Source organism: Pyrgilauda ruficollis, unplaced genomic scaffold (assembly GCF_017590135.1).
Source record: "Pyrgilauda ruficollis isolate IOZ18807 unplaced genomic scaffold, ASM1759013v1 scaffold23, whole genome shotgun sequence".
Lineage (NCBI taxonomy): Eukaryota > Metazoa > Chordata > Aves > Passeriformes > Passeridae > Pyrgilauda > Pyrgilauda ruficollis.
Window position 1 is genome coordinate 15,618,677 of NW_024522539.1, and position 26,579 is coordinate 15,645,255.

General features: G+C 37.3%; 1 protein-coding gene across 2 annotated transcripts in view; it reads right to left on the reverse strand.

Moving 5' to 3' along the window:
* Nucleotides 1-698: 698 nt before the first annotated feature.
* Nucleotides 699-26,579, reverse strand: part of VPS13C (vacuolar protein sorting 13 homolog C) — a 76,373-nt gene continuing 50,492 nt past the window's right edge. The window contains exons 58-83 of one of the 2 annotated variants that reach the window (XM_041468891.1): nucleotides 26,249-26,543; nucleotides 24,513-24,902; nucleotides 23,726-23,830; nucleotides 23,022-23,186; nucleotides 22,555-22,683; nucleotides 21,841-21,974; nucleotides 21,459-21,585; nucleotides 20,302-20,537; nucleotides 19,830-19,980; nucleotides 18,633-18,773; nucleotides 17,524-17,605; nucleotides 17,365-17,434; nucleotides 16,822-16,933; nucleotides 16,393-16,506; nucleotides 15,797-15,933; nucleotides 15,443-15,524; nucleotides 15,120-15,233; nucleotides 14,793-14,868; nucleotides 14,068-14,231; nucleotides 12,839-12,884; nucleotides 11,722-11,845; nucleotides 10,963-11,077; nucleotides 5,163-5,254; nucleotides 4,069-4,192; nucleotides 3,722-3,808; nucleotides 699-2,363 (exon numbers count right to left, since the gene is read on the reverse strand). In XM_041468891.1, coding sequence (XP_041324825.1) covers nucleotides 2,274-2,363; nucleotides 3,722-3,808; nucleotides 4,069-4,192; nucleotides 5,163-5,254; nucleotides 10,963-11,077; nucleotides 11,722-11,845; nucleotides 12,839-12,884; nucleotides 14,068-14,231; nucleotides 14,793-14,868; nucleotides 15,120-15,233; nucleotides 15,443-15,524; nucleotides 15,797-15,933; nucleotides 16,393-16,506; nucleotides 16,822-16,933; nucleotides 17,365-17,434; nucleotides 17,524-17,605; nucleotides 18,633-18,773; nucleotides 19,830-19,980; nucleotides 20,302-20,537; nucleotides 21,459-21,585; nucleotides 21,841-21,974; nucleotides 22,555-22,683; nucleotides 23,022-23,186; nucleotides 23,726-23,830; nucleotides 24,513-24,902; nucleotides 26,249-26,543 — 3,502 coding nt within the window. In that variant the 3' untranslated portion in view covers nucleotides 699-2,273. Of the gene's footprint in view, nucleotides 2,364-3,721; nucleotides 3,809-4,068; nucleotides 4,193-5,162; nucleotides 5,255-5,418; nucleotides 5,635-10,962; nucleotides 11,078-11,721; nucleotides 11,846-12,838; nucleotides 12,885-14,067; nucleotides 14,232-14,792; nucleotides 14,869-15,119; nucleotides 15,234-15,442; nucleotides 15,525-15,796; nucleotides 15,934-16,392; nucleotides 16,507-16,821; nucleotides 16,934-17,364; nucleotides 17,435-17,523; nucleotides 17,606-18,632; nucleotides 18,774-19,829; nucleotides 19,981-20,301; nucleotides 20,538-21,458; nucleotides 21,586-21,840; nucleotides 21,975-22,554; nucleotides 22,684-23,021; nucleotides 23,187-23,725; nucleotides 23,831-24,512; nucleotides 24,903-26,248; nucleotides 26,544-26,579 lie in introns of those variants that run through there. The other variant, XR_005955267.1, reaches the window with a different exon arrangement.

The following is a 26,579-nucleotide window of genomic DNA, read 5'->3' on the forward strand; positions in this document are numbered from 1 at the left end:
ACAGAAGGAGACATGGTAAAGTGGAATGGAACACTAGAGGCAAGCCCAGGACAAGCACTGGAGACCTATTCATCCCAAACATCCATCTTCATTTAAGCAAGAAATGGAATTCCTCTCTCATGTCCTCTTGATCCAAGTGGTAAAGAAGGTCATTCATCACTCCAGCTGGAGGTCATCTTCCAGCTCAAATACAGCTAGCAAGCCAAACTGCAAAGATGAGAATTTCAAAACAAAACCTACTGCTTTTCTTCAGACTATTTTAAATAGGAAGTTTCTTCATTGAACCTAATCACATATAAAGTGAAAAAATGAAATATCTCCTTGTTACAATTCAAGCCAGAAAGTTTATCAAAAACATGAAGTATACAAGGGAATCATGCAAAAGACTGGAGTCTGAAAGGTGTCTTCAGAACTGTTTTAAGCTCCAATTCACCTAAAAATAGGCACATGATACTGTGATATGCATGATATGCACAAAGTAGACTGAAATGACATCTATTTTAAGTATGAATTAAGAGGCAGCACTCATACAACTGTCCCTAAATGTCAGAATACAAGATGCAGAAACTGCTGAGCTGTAGAAAGATCTTTTCCAGTACCTTTGTGCTCGGATGGTTTTCTTACAGTGTCAGTGACATGAGGCAAATCAATGCACTTGAGAAGAAACAAAACTTTACATCATAGCACAAATGCTTGCATATAAAAATTTATTGTCTTTTTTTTTAAAACATGAACTTGATATACATACAAGCTGGACAGCTAATTTATTTATTGTTTGAGCAGAGCTTTCTAGAAAACAGGTGATAGCAAGAATTAAAGGCTGTACCACATTTTTTCCCTTGTAGCAAAGCGGATTCATAGCCATGTGCATACAACAACAATAAAATCGTGTGCAATGCTCTCTGCAAGTTCTGTGTTTGGCAGCATACTTTCAAATGTCTTCAGCTTTCAAGCTTTGATGAGCTCATAGGAACAGGTTAAGAGTGCATTTATACAATGCACCAGCCCTTAAGTGTAGAGTTTAAAAATCCAGGCCTGGTGCACTGTATGGATCTGTAGAAAAATACTGTCATTTTAGTTCATCAAGTTTCTATCTACAGCTGTTATCTAGCACAAAACAGAAGTAAGAAATAGAAAATATTGTTTCCAAGAAAAGGAAATTGGGAACGTCAAATTTTCACGAGTTTTTGCAAAGACACTGGTTTTCTGATTTGACAGCCAAAGACTGACAGCAAAACCTCCCAGTTTACTGATCACTGAACTCAAATCTGTTTGCTCCTCTAGCCCTGACTTACCTATGGATGCTTTTAAGATATGGAAGCACTCTGGATGGGCCTCCTGTTAAGAATGGAACTTGTCTCAAGGAAGTTCATGGGGTTATTCATACCAGACATACACATTGTGTTTAAATGTTGTGTTAAATTGAATGCTAACAGCCTTCAGGAAGAGAAACTGCAACAAAAACGTTGCATCAGAAGTGAGTTTGAACTCAATGAGATGGCATTCTTCCAGTGGAGCAACTGTACACTGAAATAGGAGAGCTAATTTCTTAGATTTAAGTTTTTGACATACAATGCTAAACTCAGTGTGCTGTTCCTCCTGGAGAATTCTTTAGGCTACAGTGACACAACCAAAACCATAAACAGGCACATGACAGGTGAATAATATTTTCCACTTTTAAAGTGCAGATTTTCATTTACAATGTGACAACATTTCAAAGTAAACATTTCCAGACAGCAATAGCCTACTTCTTTCATATATAGGAATTATTACATTGCTTCAATGCAGTATTTTCTAATACTAAACATTCAAAGATGAAATTATACTAGCTAAATTGTGTAGTTATTTAAGAGAATGTTGTCTGAAATAGAGCTCTTAATTTGTTTCAATCACCAACAGAGGTGCTTCATTTGAAAAAACACCAGAACCACAACCACTGGTCTGTAAACCATTACCTTAGAGTGCAAATAAGATAACCACTTCATTTTAGAATCTCTGACATTAAAAGGGCAGAAGATAAAATTTCAGAGTGAGAGAACATTTTATCAAAAAATGTAATTTTTAAACTGAAATGCACGCTTTAGAAACCAATTGCCTCCAAAAGATGCGTAACTCCTAAAACTAAAGTGTTAATGGCTGCTTATTTCGAAAGAAGACCTCAGATATTTTATTTTCACTTTTTGCCCAATGTTTCCATGTTGCTTCTAATCAATTTTAGGGAGAAAATTGCATACCAAGTGTCAAACCCGACAAATCCTGTCATTAGACAGCATTTAAGGTTTCCTCAACTGCAAGGACGCTCTCTTCACCAGCTTCTCCTGTTTTCGTGTTGCCAGGGCTTCCTGAATGGCACAACAAACCCTCTGCAAAACAACACAGTGAAAGCAAACAACAATTAAAGCAGGTAGCACTTTTCTTCCATAAGATGCTACTAAAACAACATTCAACAAACATGTAAAAGCACACACACAGGCTGGTTTAATTTAGGTACTCAGCTCCTGATTCATATGCACAATATTCAAGTGATTAACAGAAATCCATGAAAGGTAAATGGGTAGTGTTGCAGTTGGGAGCAGAAAAATCTATTTTTAATGTATAGATACCAGCATAAACATTAGCAAAGCAAAGTGCAGTTAGGAAATAATACCAAAAAAGGTAATTAAACACCAGGAAGACTCCTTCTAGTGTGACCTGTGTTGTGCAATGCTCCAGCTTTGGCCATGCCACTAAGATACAGAGAAACTAAAAGGATTTCAATTACTTTAATGCCAAGTGTGATTTGGACAACATGCTGTAAGAGAAAGCTGAAGGAACATTTTTAGACAAGACAGAGTGAAGAACTAAGATAGACTCTTCCAGTATATAAAGTGCCTCAAAATTATAGCAATTTTTTTCCTCCCTAGTCTAACCCATTATTTTAGGAGGTTCAATCAATTTAATAGCGGCAATTTGGCCCTGATTCTGATTCCATCTGCTGACTTGCCATTTACTACAGCTACAATTTCAAGCATGCTTCCAAGACACTGTGGACCTAATTGATTTCACATTTGGTATCAGGGAGAACACCTCCTCTCCCATCATGTGATACAACACTACAGTCACACACATGGTTTCCTAGGTAAATTTTTTATTCTTGAAGTACCCTGGAATTCACCCAAATTGATGGATTACCTAAGGTAATTTACCCACAAGGTCCAACAAAGAACGAAGGCTCACAAAATATTCCAGCCTCCCTAGCAGCAATAGGAACAAACATTCAGAGATAAATGGTAGAAAAAACATGTGTGGGGACAGAGGAGGGAGGAATCTAAATAAGCCTGTGCATACAAGGTCCACTTGTACTGACCTAGGTGATCTTGAAATAACGAGGAGGTACGTGGAATCCTACAGACTACAGGGAATTTAATACAACCTAGCACTCTAGATATTGGAATTATTTTTCATTTAATGAGCTTTAACATACAAACCCTAAGACTATGTAGCTTCATTCAACATTAAATTATTATTGCATAAACTCTCTTGAATGCTTTGGACTGTCTGGTCTCATCATACTCTTGGTAAAACACATTTTTCAACACAAAAGTATGGTAAATGGTCCTCAGGCACAGCAGCCTATTCTCTAACAAGTCTCTGGACATTAACATCTTTTTACATGCTGAGTTTCAACAACTGTTAACAATATAATAAGAAAAGAAGATTAAATTTAAAAAAAAATACATACCCTTGCTGTAGCTTCATCCCAAAGCTGAACAGTCTTTACACATTCATGACCTGTACTGTCCTTTCTTTGGAACATCTTTTGATCCTGCTGCAGAGGGGAACAAAAATGTGCTTCAGATGACTCACAAAACAAGAATGCAGAATCTCATACATAAATGGTTTGAATGCCAACTTCAGGTGAGATTTCAACATGGTCTCTGTCCAACCCCACTGTCATACTTCCAAGAAACTTTCAGTAAATCCTGTCACATAGTCCCTTAGTTAGCAGTAAGAACGATAAATAAGTGAAAAGCACGTATGGACCTCTAGTGAGAATTAAATAGAAGAAAATTTACATGCTATTCTTACCCAAACAGTAATTTTTAAAATATTTGCTTCATAGGAGGGATAACGTGTGAATTCTTCAAATAAGTAGTCCCACTCTGTTGTTAAATGGCCTATGATTTCCACTTCTTTCACATATATCACTCTCCTGTTCAAGGAAAAAAAAAGTTCATACTCAATTTCTCCCTGGGACTAGCTTACTTCAGAAAAACTAAACAAAATGAGAGCATTTGTTTAAGAAGGCATTTTCTATGTGGATTACAAGTATCCACTCAGCCACAGTGGACCCACATTTCCTTAATGCATTCTGAGACAATCACTTGGTCTTTAAAAGCCATAGATGATCTAAGACATCACACAGTATGAGCAGGCCAAGGACTGGGCTAAGGAGAGAAATGCACATTTAGCTAAGGCTGCAAACAACTAAATTGCCCAATTATCATTCATGGCCTTGAAATCTTGTCCATCTGCAGCCTGAATTCTGAGCTGGGCTGGTCATTATTTAAAAAATCACACTGGGAAAGCTCCATGGTCTTATTATGGATGAGCTTCTCTCATACATTCAGGCAAGGTGCAAACTGGTGACCTGTGGGATGTGGAGATCATAATCCTTTTCATTATCTAAACATATTTAGAAAATTTTGAGTCCTCCGACTCAGGACTGCCAACATCTTGGATTCTAAAACTTGTCAGATGAGTTAAATAATAATTTTCATGCTAGTAGACTTATGGCTTCATTTAGAATATTCTTTAATTAACAAGATTATAAACATGTATTATCAAACTGTTAGCTTGACTGCAAACACTTATAACAAGCTAATCTGAAAAATCAAAAATGAAGAGAAAAGAAAAAGATATTTCCCTCCACTATGATGAAAGGGTCTCTGATCTCAGAGTAAACCATCTTCCCAAATTAGTATCCAGCTCTAACATCACAACTAAATCACATTTTCCATTAAAGAAACAAAATAAAATATTATAAAAAAAAAACCCAAAAGAAGTAAAGAGAGAAGGAAAATAGACAGGCAGGGAATAGCCATCAGTTTAGACTTAACCAGATGTCTAATCCCCAAGTTGAAATCATGTCAAGCCCTTAGAAAGCATTCAAAATTCAATACCTGTTGGTAACAATAAGATTTGCTCTTCTGCCTCTTGGAATTGCACAGTGATATCGATAAACCTCTTTTTCCAACTTCCTGATGTGCAACTTCTGAAACAGAAACAGAAAACAATTCTGGGGCTGTACAGAAATAAACAAACAAAAAACCCAAACCAACACAAAAAAAAATCAAATTAAAGAAAACCAAAACACAAAACACCAAAAACCACAAATCAAATTGGTGTCTTGAATTCAAAAGCCTTCTGAAAAGTTACCTCAGTGTTAGGTCTTTAAAGGGAGGTTCTCACAGTGCTCTCAGTCCTGAAGCTGAGTCACTGAGAAGTCTGATCCATTCCACTCAAAGGTAGAACACTGACACTGCTGTACCAGACTATTTCTTCAGCTTTGCTTTCCTTTTTGTGCTATCAATTGTTTAATAATGTTCATTCTGCTACAGCCCATGCTGCAGGCTTCATTCAAGAGTGAAAACCCTGCAAAGGTCATGCATTTTTATAAGGCACATGACTCAGACCCTCAGAAAGAAACTATCAAGATACAAATTCTCAATGCACCTCAAAATCAGGCTTCTGAACTGAGCAGATATGACTATTCAATACACAAAATACAAAGGTGTATGAAAGAGCAGATTAAATTGCTCATCACATTTTGATTTGGCAACCACAACTCAAGTGACAACCTATAAATACAGAAAAAGTCTTGAAATAAAGTACTGAAGTGCTCCTAGGATTTTTTGTAATTATTCTTTGATTTTTTTTCAGATTTCCCATTCTGTACATACTCTTTGACTAAAGTATAATGTTTCCTAGACCATGTCACCAGGATTACAATATTCCATCAACAACACAGACCAGCACAGAAGACAGGCTCACAGTCACCCCAACATCAAGCTCCCAGTAACACTGGATTAAAGACAGCAAGACTCACAGAGTGATACCTGAACACGTCTGTGGGAAAGGAATTCACATCAAAACATCATGCAGAAAAAGATAAAAGTATGAAATTAATAACATGCTCCCAGTGGGAACCCAGCCTCAAAGTGAGTATGAGAATAAATCTGTGTCAACTACTGGTTGTCCTAATATGCAATAAGTCTTTAAAAAAAGACACAAATAGTGTTTAATTAGCAAAAATTAAAGTCAATGCATATTAGCTTAGTATTCTCCAAGCACTTTTTTTATGTTACACTCTGTTTTAAGGGAAAATGGGCAGCTCCTGTGTAGAAACATGGGGAAACATAAGGAAGAATGCCTGGATGCAGAACGCACACCCTTCAGATCAACCTTTAGCAAATGGGTGCCCCCAAATTGGTTTGATATTCTTCAGAGCAAAGTAGGATGACTTTCAGTTCATTTTACTGAAATCCAGCTGTTACTGTGGAATTCAGCCTCTATAACAGTAAATTCTTCAAGTTTCCGACAAACTAGTAACAACAACCTAAAGAGGAAGGACTAAGAATTCAGTAGGTTTTTAGTTAATTCTTGTAAATAGCCATTTCTTTTTTATTTCCTCAGATGGACCCAAAAACCAATGAGATGACAACAGAGGCTGCACTTGACTCCACAGTTGTCTGCCTGTGATTAACAGGTTTAATTCTATGTAGTTTAAGTAGGCAAAATTGAAAGATCAGCTTACATAAGAATCAATTAAAAGAAGGTTTGACTTTTTTATATTTGCATTTTATTTTCATATATTCAAAAGTTCAACAAATATCTTAAAGCATCATCATACATCACAACTGACTCCCAAAAAATTCTTCAATCTCAAAAGTGGATGTATATTCAAGAGCTGAAATCAACAGCATAATGTTTTCCTGGTCTTGCTCTAGTGATGCTATGTTTTGAAATACATTTTAATCCAGCATTTTTCAGTAAGTAAAACCATAGGGTCAACCAACATCTTCTATAAAAAATATCCCTTTCTGACCATCTCAAAAATTTCTGAAACTGTACAATGTACATGAAAGGAAAAAAAGATGCCAGAAAGACTGCTTATCTCAAAGCCTCTTCAAAACATTAGAAGAAACAAGGCAGCATATGACTAAAATGAAAATATGAAAATATGAACTCACATTTTATACCTGAATCTTAGCTGTTTCAAAAACAAGTAAAAAAATTGAAGAAATAGAAAACCCACCACCATGTAAAGACTGCAATTCAAAGGCTGCAATCCATATTCTGAATCCTTTTGTTGAATATGAAGAAATTAGGCATGCCACATATTTAAACAGATTTATTCATAAGCATGTTTCTCTATTCAAACTCAAAGCTTTGGAGAGAAAGCCTGTTTCTCATAACTTCAGAAACAATCCCAATAGTATTTTTAGATTTTACATGCAATATGTTACCAAAGCAAGAGTTCCCACTGAGGCCTGTGCCTAAAAGATGCAGTATTTGTGAGCTATTCTCAATACACCTGATGGATGCCAGCACAATGGTGGTGGCATTATGTAAAAAGGAGGTTGCACTTGATGTAAATTACTCCATGATCTGCACACTCTTAAAATTTAGACATCTTAATCAAAAGCTGTTATTTTTATGAGCATACTACAGCACTTTGAAGAAGTTAACTCATTCTTATTTTACATGGAAATGAAAGAACCAATGCAAATTTACACAGCAGAACAGTGAGTCAAGCAGAAATAGAATCTGCAGTTTCCAGCATAGTCTATGCTCTGCCACACAACACTGTCTCACCACCCTGCCTCAATTATTCATGAGGTGTTCTGCATTCTTTATAAAGCTCCATGCTTTAACTGGGAAATGAAACAAAGTAATGCCACAGGCATTGAATAATGTATGAGTGACATCATGGCAGCCCTGAGGAGCTGGGCCAGCAGCAGCCCCCGCCGGGCACAGCCCTGCCAGCACAGGCACAGCCCCACCACACCAAAGGCTCCCAGCACCTGCTCCAGCAAAGCTCAGCTCCAACACTCCTCAGACCATAATTAAAACTGTTAAGAATTGATTTCTTGGAAAACAATTCTCCTAGAGCTGCCCTTTGAGTTCTGCAGGCACGCTGTACGTTTATGAGTAACAAAAGCCATCGTGTGCTGCCCAGCCTGGCCCACGAGCTGAGCTCCAGCCTGCACCATGGCACATCCCACCCCCAGCTTTGGGACTGATTGAGCACATCCCTACACAGCCCACAGAGACCACACCCTGCACTTCTGGGACAAGGAACTGCAGAAACAAGTTTACACAACTCAGCTGATCTACTCCACCTGGCTGTGGTCCTCAGTTTGCACCAAAACCCCCACTTTCCTGTGGAATAAGCACCTTTTCTTTTAAAACCTACATGTTTACTTCTCTAAGTCAAGCTCTAATGCCTACATTTCACACAAAAGTAATTAAGTAAAACATTTTTCCATCCAATCACTGGATGGTATTGAGGCATCTGATCCTTAAGGTAACCTTACAAGGTTTCCACTCCATGAGCCTATATTTATTTTAAAGGAACATATGCATTAAATGTAGTTAAAGTAGGTGAGAAGGTGTGGGTCCTGGTTGAGCTACTTGTACTACAGGATCAAAACTGGATCCTAAAATAAGCAGCACTTGTACCTATTGTGATTAAATTTGTAAATGCACGTAGGACTGACTTTCTGACTCATTTTTTTTCATTAAATATTGAATTTCATGTAAAGACACTGTCCTGTCTTGCTTTACATTGCTTGCTAACTTACACTAGAAAACAAAGCCTTCCGAACACTGACCTCTAGCATGAAAATCAAGAAATTCAACCTCTCCTGTATTCCATTAAGTGACTTGTTGAAAGAAACCAACTGTATTTAGTGAACTGTACAGAGGATCTATTCCTGGTTTGTATCCCATTCCAAACTACACCTCTTAAGAAAAATACAAATAGCAGATGTGGAGGAACTGCATAATATCAAATTTTCTGTGTTGATTGTGCCACCTTTTCCTTCTTGCTAGAGGTAAAAACATAGTAAAAAAAAATCCAAAAAACTCAAGAAGAAAAAAATTTGGCCTACTTAGTATATCTCAATTTTATTTAATCCTCAAAAAAAAATCACTAAATGTTGTTTTGAATAATTTTAAATTGACCATTACATTCTAAAAGGCATTACCAGCAAAGATGCTTCTGTTCAACATTTTTCCCCATATAATAGGCAAAAAAATTTGCTCTGACAACAGCTTGTTAAGCTTAGCTTGCTAATTTCTAAGATGCTGTATTAGTAATGAGATTTATGGCATTACTTAGTATAGAAATACATATATACTTATTTATACATGTGTGCGTGAGTGTAAATTCCTGCTAACTGAAGGTTAACTGTGTCAGTTATAAGCTGAAAGTTTATACTTATTTTTGATGTTGAAGAGTAAAGCCCCTGAAGATTCTCTGAATAAAAGCCAGAGTCAACTAAGCTAGCTGTATGTTTAACTGAGCAAATTCATAAAGAACCAGCAGTAGTAATTTGAAGGCATAGTGGGTCAGCAGATGTGTAGCTGTCAGGGCTATGGCACGGTACAGAAACCACAACAGGTTTTCTCAGCATTTCTATAAAAATTTGAAATTACAAGCACTTTCCCAGAAGTCTATTCTCTATCACTATTTTAAATTTTGCCTAAGATTTCCTCTGCCCCTCTGTCCACAGCCCTACCTCTAGGAGAGCACCAATAAATAAATGAACTCTGGATCTAACCTACCGTGATTCTTTTTTCCAAGTGCCTTCTGTTGTTGCCATTCATAAGGAGCTAAGCATCCTCAGAAAAATAAATATACAGGAAACTAACCCTCCCTATCTCTCCCATCTGACTCATCTAATCTTACTGAAGATGGTTATTCATGTTTGTTTTCTGAGCCTGGACAAGATGAAACACCACTTTATTCAACCGCTACACAGAAAAGATTGAGAAGGGGAGAGGACATGGTAAATGCAATCATGCCCTTTATCTAAATACTTAAGGCAGATGAAAAACCATGAGAGAAACAGACAAGAAATATGGAAAATGTTTACTCCATTATTCCAGTTCTTGCTGCATGCCAGGAGAGAAGGAGAAAGAAAAGAAATGTTAGAAATAGAACAGGGTGTAAGGATTAAAACACCACGTACAAGCAAATAGCAAATATCCAAGTCTTCGTCTTAAAATGTTAATGTAGACAGTTACTTTACTCCAACTTTTTATCAACAGAATAAGCATTTAGAAGTAAGTATTAAGAACACAAAGTCTAAAATACAAATTAACCAGATTCTGACTATCAAGAACTTGAAAATTCATGTTGTTCATCTTCCATATGTTAGGCACATCCACATGAGAAAGCAGGCTAAATGTCCACACAGTGCCTGTAGCTATGACAGATTGCTATTATGAACAACAGAAGGAAAAACCAAACAGCAGTATTATGAAAATACATGCAGGTTTTTTAAATTGCTGATACAACCAAACAATTCAAGGTCTATTGCTTAGTTGCTTAGCCTGTAAACTAACCTTAGCTTTGTTATAAAAACAAACATCTGGAACTACCAAAATGGGGGGTTTGTCACATATTTAAATATTAATCCCTATAATTTTTAACCCTACTACCCCCTTTCAGAGTATGAGAAGTGAACATAAAACGGAGAAGACCACTGAACAGCAATGCTCCAGTTTCCATTTTGCATTCAGCTTACTCCAAGCACTGGGCCTTCCTGCTATCCAGGCATGCTTTATGAAACAGGCTGGGGCAAATTTTTACTTCAGATAATGACTGCTACAGACTGATTGAAGCTTAATCCTTTATGGAACACTGAAACTCTGTAAAGAGAATTTTAACTGTGTTTACAATGCAAAACATACCTCAAATAAATCATAGCCCTCAGCTTCCACCCTGTTGTAGGGCCGGATGATGCCATCTTCACGGATGAGGCGTGGGGGACGGAGATTTGACACTTCTTCAGTTGATTCTGCCACCCTGCCATAGACAGTGCAACATGATTCTGGTAAGCTTAATACAATCCTGAGTTTCACCAATACATCTTTAGAAATCAGTCTTTCACTTGCCACACATCCCACTTACACATCCTGTGTACTCTGCAGATGTAAATAGTAAAGACACACTGCTAATAAGAAATCAAAAGTAGCACTAGTCAATTGAACAGCTACAGAAAAAGCTGGAAAAGTTTATTCCCAAATGCAGATAAGTTACTAAGGGTTCTCATGTTTATTAACACACTATCCAAAGGTCCCATTAAAACACAAGGAGGCCCTGATGGGCACTGCTAACCGAATTTCAGACTAGGAACTTTTACTCTGAAAATTTCAGTGGTCTGTTTTTCACAGTAAATTTAACAGACATTTCTCCTCAGTGGAAGGAGCAAAATGAAAAAATGGATTAGTTATTGTCTACCTGAACAACCACACTGCAGCATCTTCTCTGAAGCAGCAATTTCCTCATCATCATAAAATATATTTGTTACAGGCTACTGGACATTCCTCAACCTCACATATCATCCTGCTTTTTGTATTTAACAAATAGTTGTGGGGCAATACTGGAGCACTTTACCACCTGGTATCCAGCATAGGGGGAGTACTTGAGGACTTCCTCTTGCACAGTACCTTTGAATTCCCTGGAAGGTACTGCTTGCCATATCTACAATGCCTCCCGTCGGGCGGGCTACAACTCCTACAAGGCCTTTCCCAATTCCTTTAAAGAATCCAGCTGCACCTTCTTTTTTAGCCCCTTGAAAAGAATAGAAACAGAAAAATAAATGTTTCCATGATCTACTTAACCACAGAATTAAAGCATTATTGCTACAGGGGAACTGTTTTGTGTTGGAAACAGCTCACAGCCAGTGATTGCAGAGAGTCCTATTGTACAAAGAGCTCTCTGTGCAAAGTCACCCACTGCTTCCTGGTCTGCTTAGACACTGTTCACTTAATACCCTACCAGCCTCTGAAGGGCCCAGAACTGAGATGTTATCAAGATTCTCCTTCTCACACTTTCAGTCTGGACTATAAGCCAATAGATGAGTTTTTTATAGGTTGACAGTAATAGCAAAATATTCTGAAGACACTAAGATGAACAAGTATGACAGAAGTTAACTATTTCTATCTCAAAATTACATAGTTCTGGTGATATATAAAGTATGGGAGAACCAAAGCAGGTGGGGTCACCCATCCAAGAGACAAGAACTACATACACAAAAGCTATAAAATACCACACAGTTACAACTGACTTCCAACATTTAAATCACTGCCACTTGAACATTAATAAGAGGCATTTTAGCCTGGATATTTTCCATCATCTATAATTTTCATGAAGTAACAGGAACAAATACTGACTTCAGGCATAAAACCAAATTTGCTTTCTAAGATTTCTCTGATCTCTGGAGTCCCAAAAAACTTTTTCAGCTGGTGATTTTTACTTCATTATTTTTACTATCTTTATTCCGGCTTCAGACAATGAATTGGGTGCTACAGCAGGCCTAACAAAATACATCACAGAGATGACCCATTATTAACTCATACAAAGGGTTAAAAGGTGGTAAAGCCAACAACAGATAAAAAAATATTTGAGGAAATCATTGTGTAAATTCATATTTGAATAAGAAATATAAAAATCTTGCTATGCCTTATCATCACCATACTTGGTTTGCTATTTCTTAACATTACAAAATAAACAGTCAAGTACTGAGAAACCACTTAAGCACTGCAATGCAGCATTCGTGCTTACCTTCTACTGGTTTGGTGATGATGCCTGTCACACCTCCAACAACACCCTAAAACAAAGATAATTAAGTTTCCAATGAGAAACTCAAATGCTGTCAGTCCAACTGGGCAGCCTGTTGTCACACATCCTTATTTTAATACTTTATAATGTAAAGTTCAGTATCAGAAACACTGTTTGGCTGGGGGTTTTGGCTTTGTTTTTTCTCTTTTTATTTTTAAAAAAACTATAACTGAGGCAAAGACTTGAATAACAGAATTGACTGCAAGATCAAGTTAGGGCCTGTCACAGTACGTATCACAGCTGAGACGGCCACGATACACAGAGTATCATCAAACAATTTCAGAAAGCTTCACCCCAAACAGAGTAACAACATACCACTTCAGAAGGTTGAAAACATCTGATCCTCTTGTTCTTTATACCTTTTACCCCCCTTATGTTCATGCATTGCCCCTGTGTGCCCTCTGCTCCTTTTGGGGGTTGGTCAGTGCCCCTGGGCACTCCATGGCTCATTGCTGGCAGTGCTGCTCACAGCTGTGCCCATTCCAATTACCACAAACTGTGTACCTACAAGGGCCCATTTACCTTAATTACCTGACACATTTGTTGAATATGAGTAACTATTAATTTATTTATACAATACACAGGAGAAATTGGTGTTATTTCCTGTTCAAGATCCTAATTTCAGTTTCTCAGGTTACCAGAAACATGACCTCAAACACTACAGCTGATGCACTACACTGAGTCTCCTATAAACCCACTGCCTGTTTTTCTCTTCTTTTTAGTTAATGAACCAACAAAAAAAAACATCAAACTTCCTGCAGGTGATTTTGTCAGTGCCCCTGGGCACTCCATGGCTCATTGCTGGCAGTGCTGCTCACCTGCTGCTCACAGTTGTGCTCATTCCCAATTACCACAAACTGTGTACCTACAAGGGCCCATTTACCTTAATTACCTGACACATTTGTTGAATATGAGTAACTATTAATTTATTTATACAATACACAGGAGAAATTGGTGTTATTTCCTGTTCAAGATCCTAATTTCAGTTTCTCAGGTTACCAGAAACATGACCTCAAACACTACAGCTGATGCACTACACTGAGTCTCCTATAAACCCACTGCCTGTTTTTCTCTTCTTTTTAGTTAATGAACCAACAAAAAAAAACATCAAACTTCCTGCAGGTGATTTTCAAGCAAGTTGGCAGATGAAACAGTCATCTCCAAACCCCTACCCGTAACAGGCCTTTTCCTCCTTTGGCCAGGCTCTCCCCGAAATCTTTTGGCTGCCGACCCATCTCCTCTCTCCTTTTCTGCTGAAATTCTTCATCCAGAGTAATGGCAGCCAAGCCTTTGCCAACAGTACCAGTGATCCTGGACACCATCCCTGCTGCCCCACCTGAAGGAACAGGGCACAAAGCAGAAGTTACTGTGCTTTCACACTTTAACAGCAGACAACACACAAGAAGCCAACAAGTTCATAGCAATTTCCCTTCATATTCAGTTTAGATATGATGAATTCACACAGAGCCATGTTATCCATGAGAAGAATCCAGAATCTGGTCTGATATCCATACATACAGCAACAGGGAACACTTACAGCATTCCACTACATGTTACATAGCATAATGGATTAAATAGTCTTTTCTCTAATTACTGTCATGACACAGCTAAATAAAAATCTAAAGTAATTGTAACAGAACACTTCTCAGGCTTCCCCAGACATTTTAGGACTATTAAAATTATGCTTCTTATTTATCCAGAGCATGTTACTAATTTAATTATATATGCAATGTTTCTCACATTGGTTGCTTAGTCTACAAACAGATATTTAGATGGTCTCAGGTAAATTATGTGTGAATGATCTGTACCACAAACACTGGCAACAGTATGACAACCTCAAATACTCACTAGAAAAATACTGTGGGAATTCACCAAAAAAGAATACTATGACACATACCCACTGTGTGCCCAAGAAGACTTCTAACACCAATTACAAAGCCTTCAGCAAATTCTTCAGGTCCTTGAACAGCACCCTAAAAATGAAATTTATTAGGAATAGCATTAAACTACACAATGATCCATCTGTTTCAAGAAAAACTAGCAATTCCTTTACATTGATGCAAGTAAGGCCATCTGAATTGGTTATTTCTTTGAAATTCACATTAAAAAATGACTGCTGCCTGCCTGTTCAGGGTGTGGAGTACAGTGACAACAAACTATAACCCTATCAGTACATTCAATCAGCCTTTTATAAAGACACAGTTAAAGAATCAGGAACTCATACCTGGAATGGCTCATAGAAAAAAGCTTCAACTCCCTCAGACAGCCCTCTGATCAAACCAAATGGATTTCCAAGAACATCTAATCCAAGTACAAGAACATACATCTGTTTCAGGAACTAAATGATGAGAGGGAAGAAAAAACACAAACAACAAAAGCAGTGTTATGAGCTGTTGTCACACACATCAGAACCTCAGCCTGGTTCATTGTTTAATTTACTACCCAAGTAAGGCATTGAGTGCCCAACTAAGTATTTGGTGAAGAAAAACAAAATCTTTAAGACACATACTCAAAATTGTACACAAAGGCTTGACTAAATAAGCTTACTTGTTCACTGTAATGCCTAATAACTCTCATCCTCAGTTGATCTCTCTTGTAGAACTGGTATTTAATTTCAAAGAAAGCAAGTCTGAAAGACAAGTAATCATACATTAGTTAAAGATACCCTTCCTCCTTCAAATACTTCTCTGCTTTCCTTCAGAAAATCCTGAAGACTATTGCCTTAAGAAGGATCCCAAACCCCATCTTCTCTCCATTCCTCCCTTTCCCCTAAGGCTGTATAAACTTAAACTAGAGTCAGTCAGCAAGGTTTACCATGGATTCAATTATTAAGTGTACAGCAGTCAAAGTATTAAACAAAAAAACCTGAACTAACAACCCCAACCAATTGAATTTGCTTACTTGAAAATAACATCATCCACATCTGTTAGAGTGGCTCCAATACTTTTCAACAGCAAATTCAGAGAATGGATGGCTATCATTTCTTCCCCTTTATCTGATGCTTCTCCACCAGAAGCCAGAGACAAACTCAAATGCAACTGTCAAGGCAGAATTAGTAAAACAAGACAAATCAAGACCAAAGAAAAGCCAAACCAGAGCAGGCAGGTCATGTGATGCACATGTAACAAATCAGTGATGAAAGCTGAGGAAAGCTATCATTTCATCTACTGATGATTTTTCTTCCCTTGCTCCAAAGAAATCTAACTGCTTCAAGAGAGACATGAAGATAATCCCATTAAAGTGTATTTTAATAATAAAGTGTATTTTAATTTATGATACATTACTTTATTCAGTATTTTATCTGGCTTTCACCATTATTATACCCATTGATTCTCCCCACTTAGTTATGGTTAAAAGTCTTTTGTACTCATGGGCAACAGAGGAAGTTTTCCAACAAAGTATTAAATTCTAGAGAATGCAAAATCCCCACTAGGGACATATATACTGTAATGAATTAACTGGATGATTTATTAACCAATAATCTCTCTATTGCATACCTTAATTGGAGAAATATGGAAATGTTCAAAGAAGCTGAGCATTGACACATCTGTTAGGGAAGACTCCATCAGCTCAGTGTTAAGTGTATCCACATCTTGCTGAATTAATTTAGACTGGTTTCAATATTTAAAAGAGAAAAAGGAAGTTAATCTCATCCATATATGTAATACAATTAATCATATTATATCTAAATGTGTTTTCATATATCTATAAATAAACAGTAGAAAAAATAATCACAGTTAAATACAGTTAACTAACTACTTAAATATGAGAGTACTAATGAATCCAGGGATAGCAAAAAAACCCCAAACAACCCATAAGACAAACAAAATTTTGGGGTATTTTTTAATATTATACTGATATTCACTTAAATTCCTCAATCACTTATGGTCCCATTCCAGCAAAAGTCTGTTTCTCTCAAACATTACCCTCTGTCCTTCAGCTTCTGGGTCTGTAGATGGAGTGAAAAGCTCACTAAGTGCTCCTAAAAACCCTTGATCAATTTTCAGTGCCATTTCCTGGATAAGAACCATGAAATACCTAAAATGGGAAAGAAAGTGTATACCTGTATAAATTTAACTAAAATATTATATGCTTAGCCTACACAAGTAAAGTCTTGCTGTGCAATGTCACATATTAAGAATTACAATCCACAATATCAACTCTCAATTTATAATTAGAAGTGCTCACTGGCCAGCAGTGCACAGCAAACAGACACACAACTCTGATACTGTAGTACAAGAAGGAAATAATTCTGATTACTAAAGAATTTGCATAACAGTCCCTTCACATGATCAGTCCTTATTTTCTAAAATCAAGTTCCTTTTTGAATTTTTTTTTTATTGGAGACATTTAAAAACTCAGTCTAAAGTCAAGAGTGGTTTGGATAGGAGAACAAACTTTAGAACAAAGCTCCCTTCTAAAATATAGCACATTTGTAAAATTAAATTACGATTCATTGTTACACTCACTTGAATTGCAGGACTTGGCTGTATTCATTGAATCTAGTGATGATGCTGATGTCAATGAAGGGTTTTGGTTCTAAAGAGAAAAAAACACTCAAAAATAAATTGCCATTCTCCTACTTTCAAGGCTGAATAAATCTGATATTACTATAGGCTTTCTCTTACCTGAATCCAAAGCAATGGACTTGGGAGGGGCTACAGGGTGAAATACAACAGGAAACATCGATCCTGGTAATTGATTATCAACCTAAAAAATTATTGCATAATTACAGGAATATTTTAGTGACATGATAATCAAACAGTTCTCATTTCAGAAGGCTTCAGTAACTTGTTTATAAATTGTTTTCAAGGGAAATGCCCTACTTATTAGGGTGGAAGGAGGAAAGAGCAAAAGGATTACTCTGATACCACTGTGGAATTTACTCATTCAGTTATAAAAGGTCACATGGTTGCAAGTGCTGCACAAGGGATGCTTAGAGAGGTTCACACCCACAAAAACTCACTTACAAGGTCTGCAGCTCATGGCATATATTGACTGTATAGTGAAAACCACCTTCAGGCAAAAGTAAAAACAAAATGAAATATAAAAGGAAGGAGCAAACTTCCCCCCCAGCGGGTCAGAAAAAGCACAAGGTTCCTCAGTGGAGGGCAGCAAATGGAGATGAAGACGGCAATGATGATGACTCAACATTATTTTCCTCTCGCACTGAACACTTCTTGCCAGTACCTGCTAATGTGCTCTACTGGCAAATTTAGGAACACTATTAGTACTGACAGGACTATGCTGATCTGCTGCAAGTGTTGCACATTAATTCAGTGTTAATATTACACGCAGATACATTACTGCATACCATTTTAAAATATTTAAATGCCTATTCTCCACTTACCACTAGACAGGCAGTTTTGTACTAAAGGTCTCTAAACTCCTAAATATACTCTGTAGAATAATGTTACACTTCTGTGTAAAAACTACAGTAAACAAATTTTGAAAAAGGTTGAGGTCTGTTTTAAAACACCAAAACACAGCTCTTCAGAAATAAACTCTCCATCATAGCACCCTGCTTTACATTAGCACACAGTTTTGTGGAGTTCTTTTCACACTACTTCAAAATCCTGGGATGACAGTTCTGCAATACTTTTCCATCACAGCACCCCTGCTACTCTGATGTAGCGAGCACCACATGCATAAGATCTGGAGATAGTTCTTCACATAAATGAATGAAATTAAAGCCTTAATGTGCTGTTTAGTTTCAAAACCAGAGGAAGGCTGGTACCTGCAGCCAGTACAGCTGAGCCCGTAAGCTCCTCTGGTGAGGTGACTGCTTGAATTCAACCTGAATTCCTGACAGGAAGTTACGGCGGATGCTGCATCTGACTGGGAGACGCATTTCCATTGGAGACTTGCTAAAATTCACCTGCAAATATAAGGAAGCAGAGCTAAGATACAGTTTAATTTGGGAAAAAATAAAATGGTACATTACTAGTTGGCAGACTAGCAAATAAACCCTGTGGTTTTCCTTATTATCAGATCACAAGGCTACTGAATTTATCCACCTAATTAACTGCATGGAAAATAGTGAAAACTATCAGTTAGTCTGACAAGGACATTACATTGCAGCTTTAGCTGTCCCAAGCAGGAACCTCTGTGTCATCTAAGCAGCTGTTTCTTCATGAGTTATATATTACACTGGAATAATTAAAGACATTTATATGCAGCTGACTACTTTCCCAACTGACATTTTCTCCCAGTCGTGAAACTTTTAACTTAAGAGAAGCAGAAGCATAAAGCTCTCCTTTACTGAGAATAAAATGCAATGACCTACAGATAAAATATTTCATACCATGTACTATAAATGCACTACTGCAATGGTCAAAATTCAAGTATTCAAAGAGCTGAGGGTATATACATGTTTTTCAAATGAAAGGATGATATAGGAAACAAGCCTGACCCATGGTACTATAAAATGGTTGTATTGGACTTAGCCATTTGAATACACTCTTTATGCATGGAATTCAGGTATGTATAATTAATGTCTGAACAACCTCAAGTAAGTGGATTAATTTCCAGAGTCCTTGAACACTGCAGACTCCTTTACCATATCAAGTAATGGGAACTGCACCTTATTAAGAAGCTAGAATCAAAATTTCTGCAAAGAATTTAGGGTATATACTGCAAATATAGGTTCACAATTAACATGCAGACACTGAGCAATCTTTTCTACCACACAAAAGAAAAATCCTTTGAAATTCTTACTTCATAATACAAGCCTGGCTAATACCTCAGTACTGCCGCAGTATGATCACAAGACAAAAACATTCTACTTTGTAAAATGCGCACCTATTTAAATAAAAAATCTTGCCTCTTGTTTCTGTTTCTCTTCACACAGCATCCATCCTAACTTAGCAAACCACAAGTCTCTTTTAACTGTTGCACTTGTCCTGCAAGTGAAACACTGAAATGCAATATATACCTCAATATTGCTGTCCAGTTTATGCCAACCAGGACCTTGGAAAGCACTCTTGGAGAGATACTTTTGATATGCTTGTTCCAGTAGGTTTATTTGCTTTTGATTAAATGGTTTCCACTTTTGCCTTGGTTTCCGCTCCCAAACAACATCAGAACTGCAAGACAAAGTTAACAATTTTGTAGTATTTATACCTTTCTTATGCATGCAAACAATGTAAAATATATTTTTCTAATTTCTCAGGCTCAAAAAACACTATTGCGTCTTTTTTTACTGTAAGCTAAAAAAAAAAAAAATGAGGCAGTTAAATCCTATTGGTTTTAATTCCACAATAGGAGTAAATGCAAAACTTAATTTTAATTAAAAATGCTTCACTTAACTTAACTTGAAATATACCCCCTTCAACTATTGCTAAAATTATAATACACTGCCAAATGTTGATTATTCCAAGGAATATTTACACTTCCATAGGCAGTACCTAGTAATTCCTATGTAAGAGATTTCTTTTTTATTTTCATTGTTAACTAGAGAAAGTCCAAGACTATGGATTGACAAGTTGATTTCTTGATCAGGTTGCTCCAGCTCCTCTGCTTGTCGTGCTTTAGAAACCAGTGCCACATCATCTGTGAAAAGCAGCACTCGCTGCCGTCCGTCCAGGAAAGACACCCAGTGAATTTGAGTATTTGCATTGTAAGGGAACTGGCCACAGTCATCCTGTATCGGGGGGAAAGAAAGCATATTACATGAGTAAATCCCTGATGTTGCTCTATGTTTCTAAGCAAGTTTACAGAGAAATTTAAACCAGAACTCAGTATTTTTCCTGTTTGTTCAGTTTACTGCATTGTCCTGACTTGGCTGCACCTGGTACCTTAACACTGAAAAGAAACGGAGGTTAGGATATTTTTCTCCCTCTTTTGTAAACTAAACATTGCAGCAATATCTGTGGTTTAGAGTAATATTTGAAATCATTAGGGAACAAAAGCCTTCAGAGCAAATCAAAATGCTTGGAATCTTAGTCATGGCAGAAGAAGGCAATAAATCATATACCATGAAACAGTAAAACCAGTAAGATCTCTGCTCTTCAAAAGCAGATACTCCTTATTTTTAATTTGTAAGGCAAAACTGAGATAATTAAAGCCCTCTACTGAAAAGCCCCAAAGAATCATTAATGCATAATTCTATGGTTAGGAAATTGGTTTTAAACTAAAACCATTTCTAAATGTGAAAAATTGACCCAAGGAAGTGCTTATACAGTAAAGCACACTGTAACCGGTTCTGTCTGAGTTCAGGTGTGTGAAATTAAACCCATTTCCAGTACAACTGAAACTCAAGCTTGCTTTCCTATCCCTTCCTTTAGTTAGCAATATTTTTTGGTTTTGCTAACTGTGCTACTCAACAGAAAAACCAAGCCACCTCTGATGAATTCATTGTAGTGTAATGTGTAAGTGGGCAGCTAACTAAAGACAGACACAGTGGACTATGAAAACATCTAAAATCTTGCTTCTTGATAGTAGCTATAAGTCTCCTACAGGATGAGACAGACAAAGTTACTGAGGAAGCTTTCTCACAGATAGTTTTAATTTTGGAATAGTCCTAAATTGGTTCAACATTTACTTCTCCTCTTACAAAATTTACCTTAAGTAGGTCATGTTCACCAAAACATTGAGAGTAGCCCCAAGTCAACTTTCTTGGTTTGGTTGGATCTGTCCAGGCAAAGAGGCATACTTGCCTTGGTTTCAACTCCATTTCCTCTTGTAATCCACTGCAGGTTAAAAGAAAAGGAGAAAATAACAGCATTCACTGGTTCAAAGCACTGATGGAAGTGGTGCAAGCAAACCCCAGTACTAACTACTCCACCCCTCCAGCAGTGAGGCGTGAAGGGCCTAAGCTATTGATCCCAGACAAGTCCAGCTGCAGGGACATCAGCTCTTGGTGATATCCATGTGACATCTTGGGGATGTTTAACCAGGATATCCCCTGGTTAAACAAGCAGTGCTGAATTGCTCCTTTCACATACCTCTGTTTATATCTGAGGGAGTCCCATGGAGTGTGGTTCACAATCAGAGCTGGGGCAGCTCCCTCGTGGTAATCTGTGAAGCTTATCACAGTAGAATGCTCTGAGACATTCACATCCACCAGCAAGCCCCCATTCTGCAGAGGAAGTCAGACAAAACTCAGGATTTGTTCTAAGGATTAATTCAAGTTAGAACTATGATAAGCATTATATTACTGAACATGGTACCATTATAAACACGTTCCCTGGTGCTAGGCTAGGGTGAGTTCTCAAATTATAATATTCTTCATTTGAATCAAATTAATTTACCCATGAACTGTGTGTCTCCAACAAGTAATAGCTTATGAAGAAATCCTAAAATATCATGTATTGTTTGTTACTATTCCATATATTTAAACAAACTGAAGGCACCCAAGACATACCTCTGCAGAAAGCCCAGATATCAGAGGTGCAGTATACCATTGTAACTTAATAGCAATACAGCTGTTCAGTTTCCTATAAGCTTGTCACAAGTAAATCAACTTGACCACACAGCTGTGAAAACATTAACAACACTGCAAACTTGATTCATAACTACTTTTATGCAACAGAACTGAATGAAGAGCAGTGTACCCATAACTTAAGGCACAAGGTTTTGATCTTGTTGATTTCATTCAGTCAAGATACCATAGGGCTAAAATGGAGAATTAACAACAGACTACACAAAGTCAATCTCACCAATTCTTCCAGTTTCAGCAGAGTACCATTGTCCTGGGCTTTAAACAGGAATGGTTTGGATGAGCTTTCATAGCCAACTACTCTTACACAAAGTTCACCAGATGAGTTTTCAGGCCAAAATGGAAGACACTGTAAGACAAGAAATACATGACTTGAACATCTCATATATGTTCAATATGTAACCCAGCAGTAAACAAACAGGGTTGTGTGACTATTTCACATGCCTTAGTTCTTATCCAAGTATTTCCTGATGAACATGATCCATGTCTACTAACTCACCTAAATTGAATGACTTGATTAATGCACCAGCACATCCAACCTATACTGTTCAAGTTCGCTTGGGATGTGAAATGTCCATATCATGCCACCAGAAGAGACAGCTTCCATAAGAGAATTGCTCTTCCCCTAAGTGACACCTAAACACCAACTGTTTCTCTACAGTGATATCAAAAGGCATGAAACATTACCTCTGAAACTGAGATATAATTCCATTTATTAGTTGGAAGAGAACCATTAGGACCAATTTCTCCAACTTCAAGTTCCAGAGAAGATTTGTTTGCTATTGTGTAGAATGGAGTGAAGGTAACGATCCTGGTAAGGTTGAAACTGCTCATTCTGATGCTGACTCCAACCTGTTGAACAAGGAGAATTTGAGCAAATAATCAACAACAAGCTAAAAAGAAATGTTAGGATGGAAAATAGAAAAGCCAACATCAGTGTTATTACAAAGCCTAACACACAACACACCTGTTCCTCTCACCTGAAGTAAAAGCATAAACCATGCAGTAAAATCAGCAGATTATGCAACAGAAGTAACACAAAAGTTAAGTGACAGGTTTAGCAGTAGCATTTTGCAGCTGTAGCTTTTGTGGGGAAAATCCACCAGAAATCCTTCTAGAGTAAATCCTAACTTAAAATGACCATTATCATTAGAACACAGTTAAAGAGTACATGAAAACACAACTCTCCACATCTCTTTACTCTGCTCAGTTGTGAAAATGCAGTCTTGAATAAGGAGTGCAGATCTAAACACTTGCAAACAATCATGAACAATTATCTCCACTATGCATGTTCATCACTGTGTTTTCAAACCGAGAGTACTACATGTTTGTAAAACGTCAAGCCAGAAGAACACAAACAGAGCTTCACAAATCACTGCAACAGATCTTACCAGATAGTCCATGTTATTAGCTGGACACCTGACACATCCATAGCTTCCCACCGTATCAAGGGAAAAGCTGTTGGACCAAGTGCTAGTCGAAATACAGAGCTGGATCTACACACAAAACACAACATGCAAAGTAATTCAGTAAACTCATTTTCATTCTGTAGTTAATGCATTATGGACTGCAGTTGTATCACATATAGCAACGTAAAGACAACACTTCAGTGCTTTTAACACCTTCCATAAATTAGGACAATGTAATAATGTAGTATCACTATTCATATTCTGATTTATTCATCTGTGATCGAGTTCTGGGAAAGATGCTACACTAAAAGGTATCAAAGCAGAGTAGTCCTCATTGACTCATGCTCATGACAGCACACACAGATGGGGAAACAAGTCCACCACTTTGTGGTGCTTCACAAACTTGAAGAGATGGAAGGAAATAATCAAATGAACAGCTTTTCAACCATTTCTTCAACTATTGTTAGGTTAAAAAAGTTATTTAAAAAATTCTAAATTCAAAAACACTTTTTTTCCAAAATCCAAAAGTATTCAAAAAAAACCTTCTATTGCAGTACTCTTCACTTGACCATGTACACATCATACCAAAATCAAAACAAAAGGAATGTGTGTAACACAAAACAAAATATTTACAGTGTACATTTTAAATGTCCAAGTACCAAAGAAAGCAGCAGTCAAATTAAAAACTACATAAAAATATTCCTTATATAAAATGTGTGTTTTCTCCCTCAGAGCATGACTTAAAGACTGCCATCTAAAGTAAGCATACCTTGTTCTTACTAAAAATATTTTTCTTTTTAAATGAAAACAAAACAATATCTCTGTAGTCTGCTGGATGCTTCACATGAGTGTCTTCAGCTCGGTACTGGAGAACTCTGGAAGTCTTGTTGATAATCCAGTAGGGACTGAACACAGACAGGACCATGTGGCTCCCGACCCGCCTCGAATGGATGTAAACATCCACTGTCAGCTCTGAGGCACAGTGAGATGTGAAACACACAGGAAAAAATTCAGACATCCCATCACAAATTTTAAGATGGCCATGCCAGTCTTTGCCTTGATACTTTAACAACACAAGGTCCATTATTTCTCCACTGATTCTTGAATGAAAAACATCTGCAGCACTCCCTTCAGTTAATTCACAGTCTTCTGCAGTTCCCTGTAGCAAAATCAGACAAGGCAAATCAAGTTTTCAACACATAAAAGTTGGGTGTTCAAGAACCAGCATTTTATTCTCTTGTAGGATGTACATCTCAGATATCTCAATAACCCATGTCTTAAATTCCAATCAAACTTTCACTTGAGATTGATCCTGTGAATAATTTGAGATCAACAGCACTTTACTTGCAGAGCAGTACAGACTGCTTAATTCTCGATCTCAGGAAGGTAAACTAGTTCTAATATATCCCATTTCCACTCCCTTCCACTCTCCTCCATGATTTCCAAAGGATTTTGGCAATGATTATGATTTCTTTTTCATATTCTTACAATACTGGGTGTAACGCTGCACTGGACTATGCTGCAGATACACAGCCAGGATTTTTCACACTAAAGAACCCCCAAGGCACAAACCTGCCAGTTCTGCCATATTATTTGGTAGCACAACTTGGCTCAGGCAGTAGCATCCAACAACAACAGCTTTCCTAATTTTTGCTGATAAACACTGTATTTAACTGTATGGAACAGTAGCTAGGCTTGATTAGCCCAGGGATGTGAAGACAATAAGCACAAACCCCTGTACAGGTACAGTGACTTCAGAAATAGATATGAATTACTGATTTCTAGCTCCTCAGTCAAAGCAACAGCACTCTGTTCAACATTCTGTTACTCCAAGTACTGAAGTACAATGGAGGTGAGGAAAACTGGGAATAGTGCCATTGGGATGTTGGACAGAAGTGAAAGAAAGATCTCAATGAATGTCACAGCCAGTTATGCAAGTACGACAAAACAGAACAAACAAGGATGGTGGTTCTAAATACTCACACCTATTATATTTAATAAAATCACTCAGATTAATGAAGAAATACTAGATACTGAAAATACTGAACAGACAGGAGGAAAACTGTCTGTGTAGCATCCTTCAAAGATTCTTCCAATTTGTGCAAGCAAGACATCACAGTAGTCATCAGTAAAGAATTGTGTCAGAATGGAGAGAATTTGCATTTTCTACATTAAAAAAAAGGCTTAGAAAATACAGGTGCTTTCTCTTATACCTCTTCTTCTGAAGCTAAAGACAGCTTGCAAAACACAAACAGAATCTCAAAAGTATGTAAAGGAAAAGACTAATTCAGAACTGGAGTCCTGTTAAAGGAGCAAGGCAGAGCTGGTCAGGTAAACACAAATTTAAAACAATGCCCAAAACATCCAGAATGAAGTATCTGCCTCATTCATTTACAATAGAAAATACGAAACCCAACATACTACATTCACATTCACTTCTAAGTAAATGCATTCTTACTCAAAACCAAGTAAAGGATTTACAAATAAAACCATAAAGTAACTTACCTCAAGTAAAAATCTCAAGGAGTATGGTAGAAGATTCCTCACAGTCAGTGTAGGGCCAAGGTGGATAATGTAGGCAGGATCCAACTCCTCTACAGAACTTGAAATATAATTTAGCTCGTCAGGTACAGCTGTTGAGCTGATTATTAGAGGCAAGAAATTGCTCTCAGTGGCTGGGCACTGTAACAAGCACTTGACTTCATTGCTCCTGTGTAGCTCTTCCCTCCAGGCAATGTAAGTTGTAGACTCCTTGAACTGACCCTCAAATACTCCTGTTGGTTGGACATACAGATGGCACCTGCAAGAAAACAGCAGGAATGGTACACAATGGCTT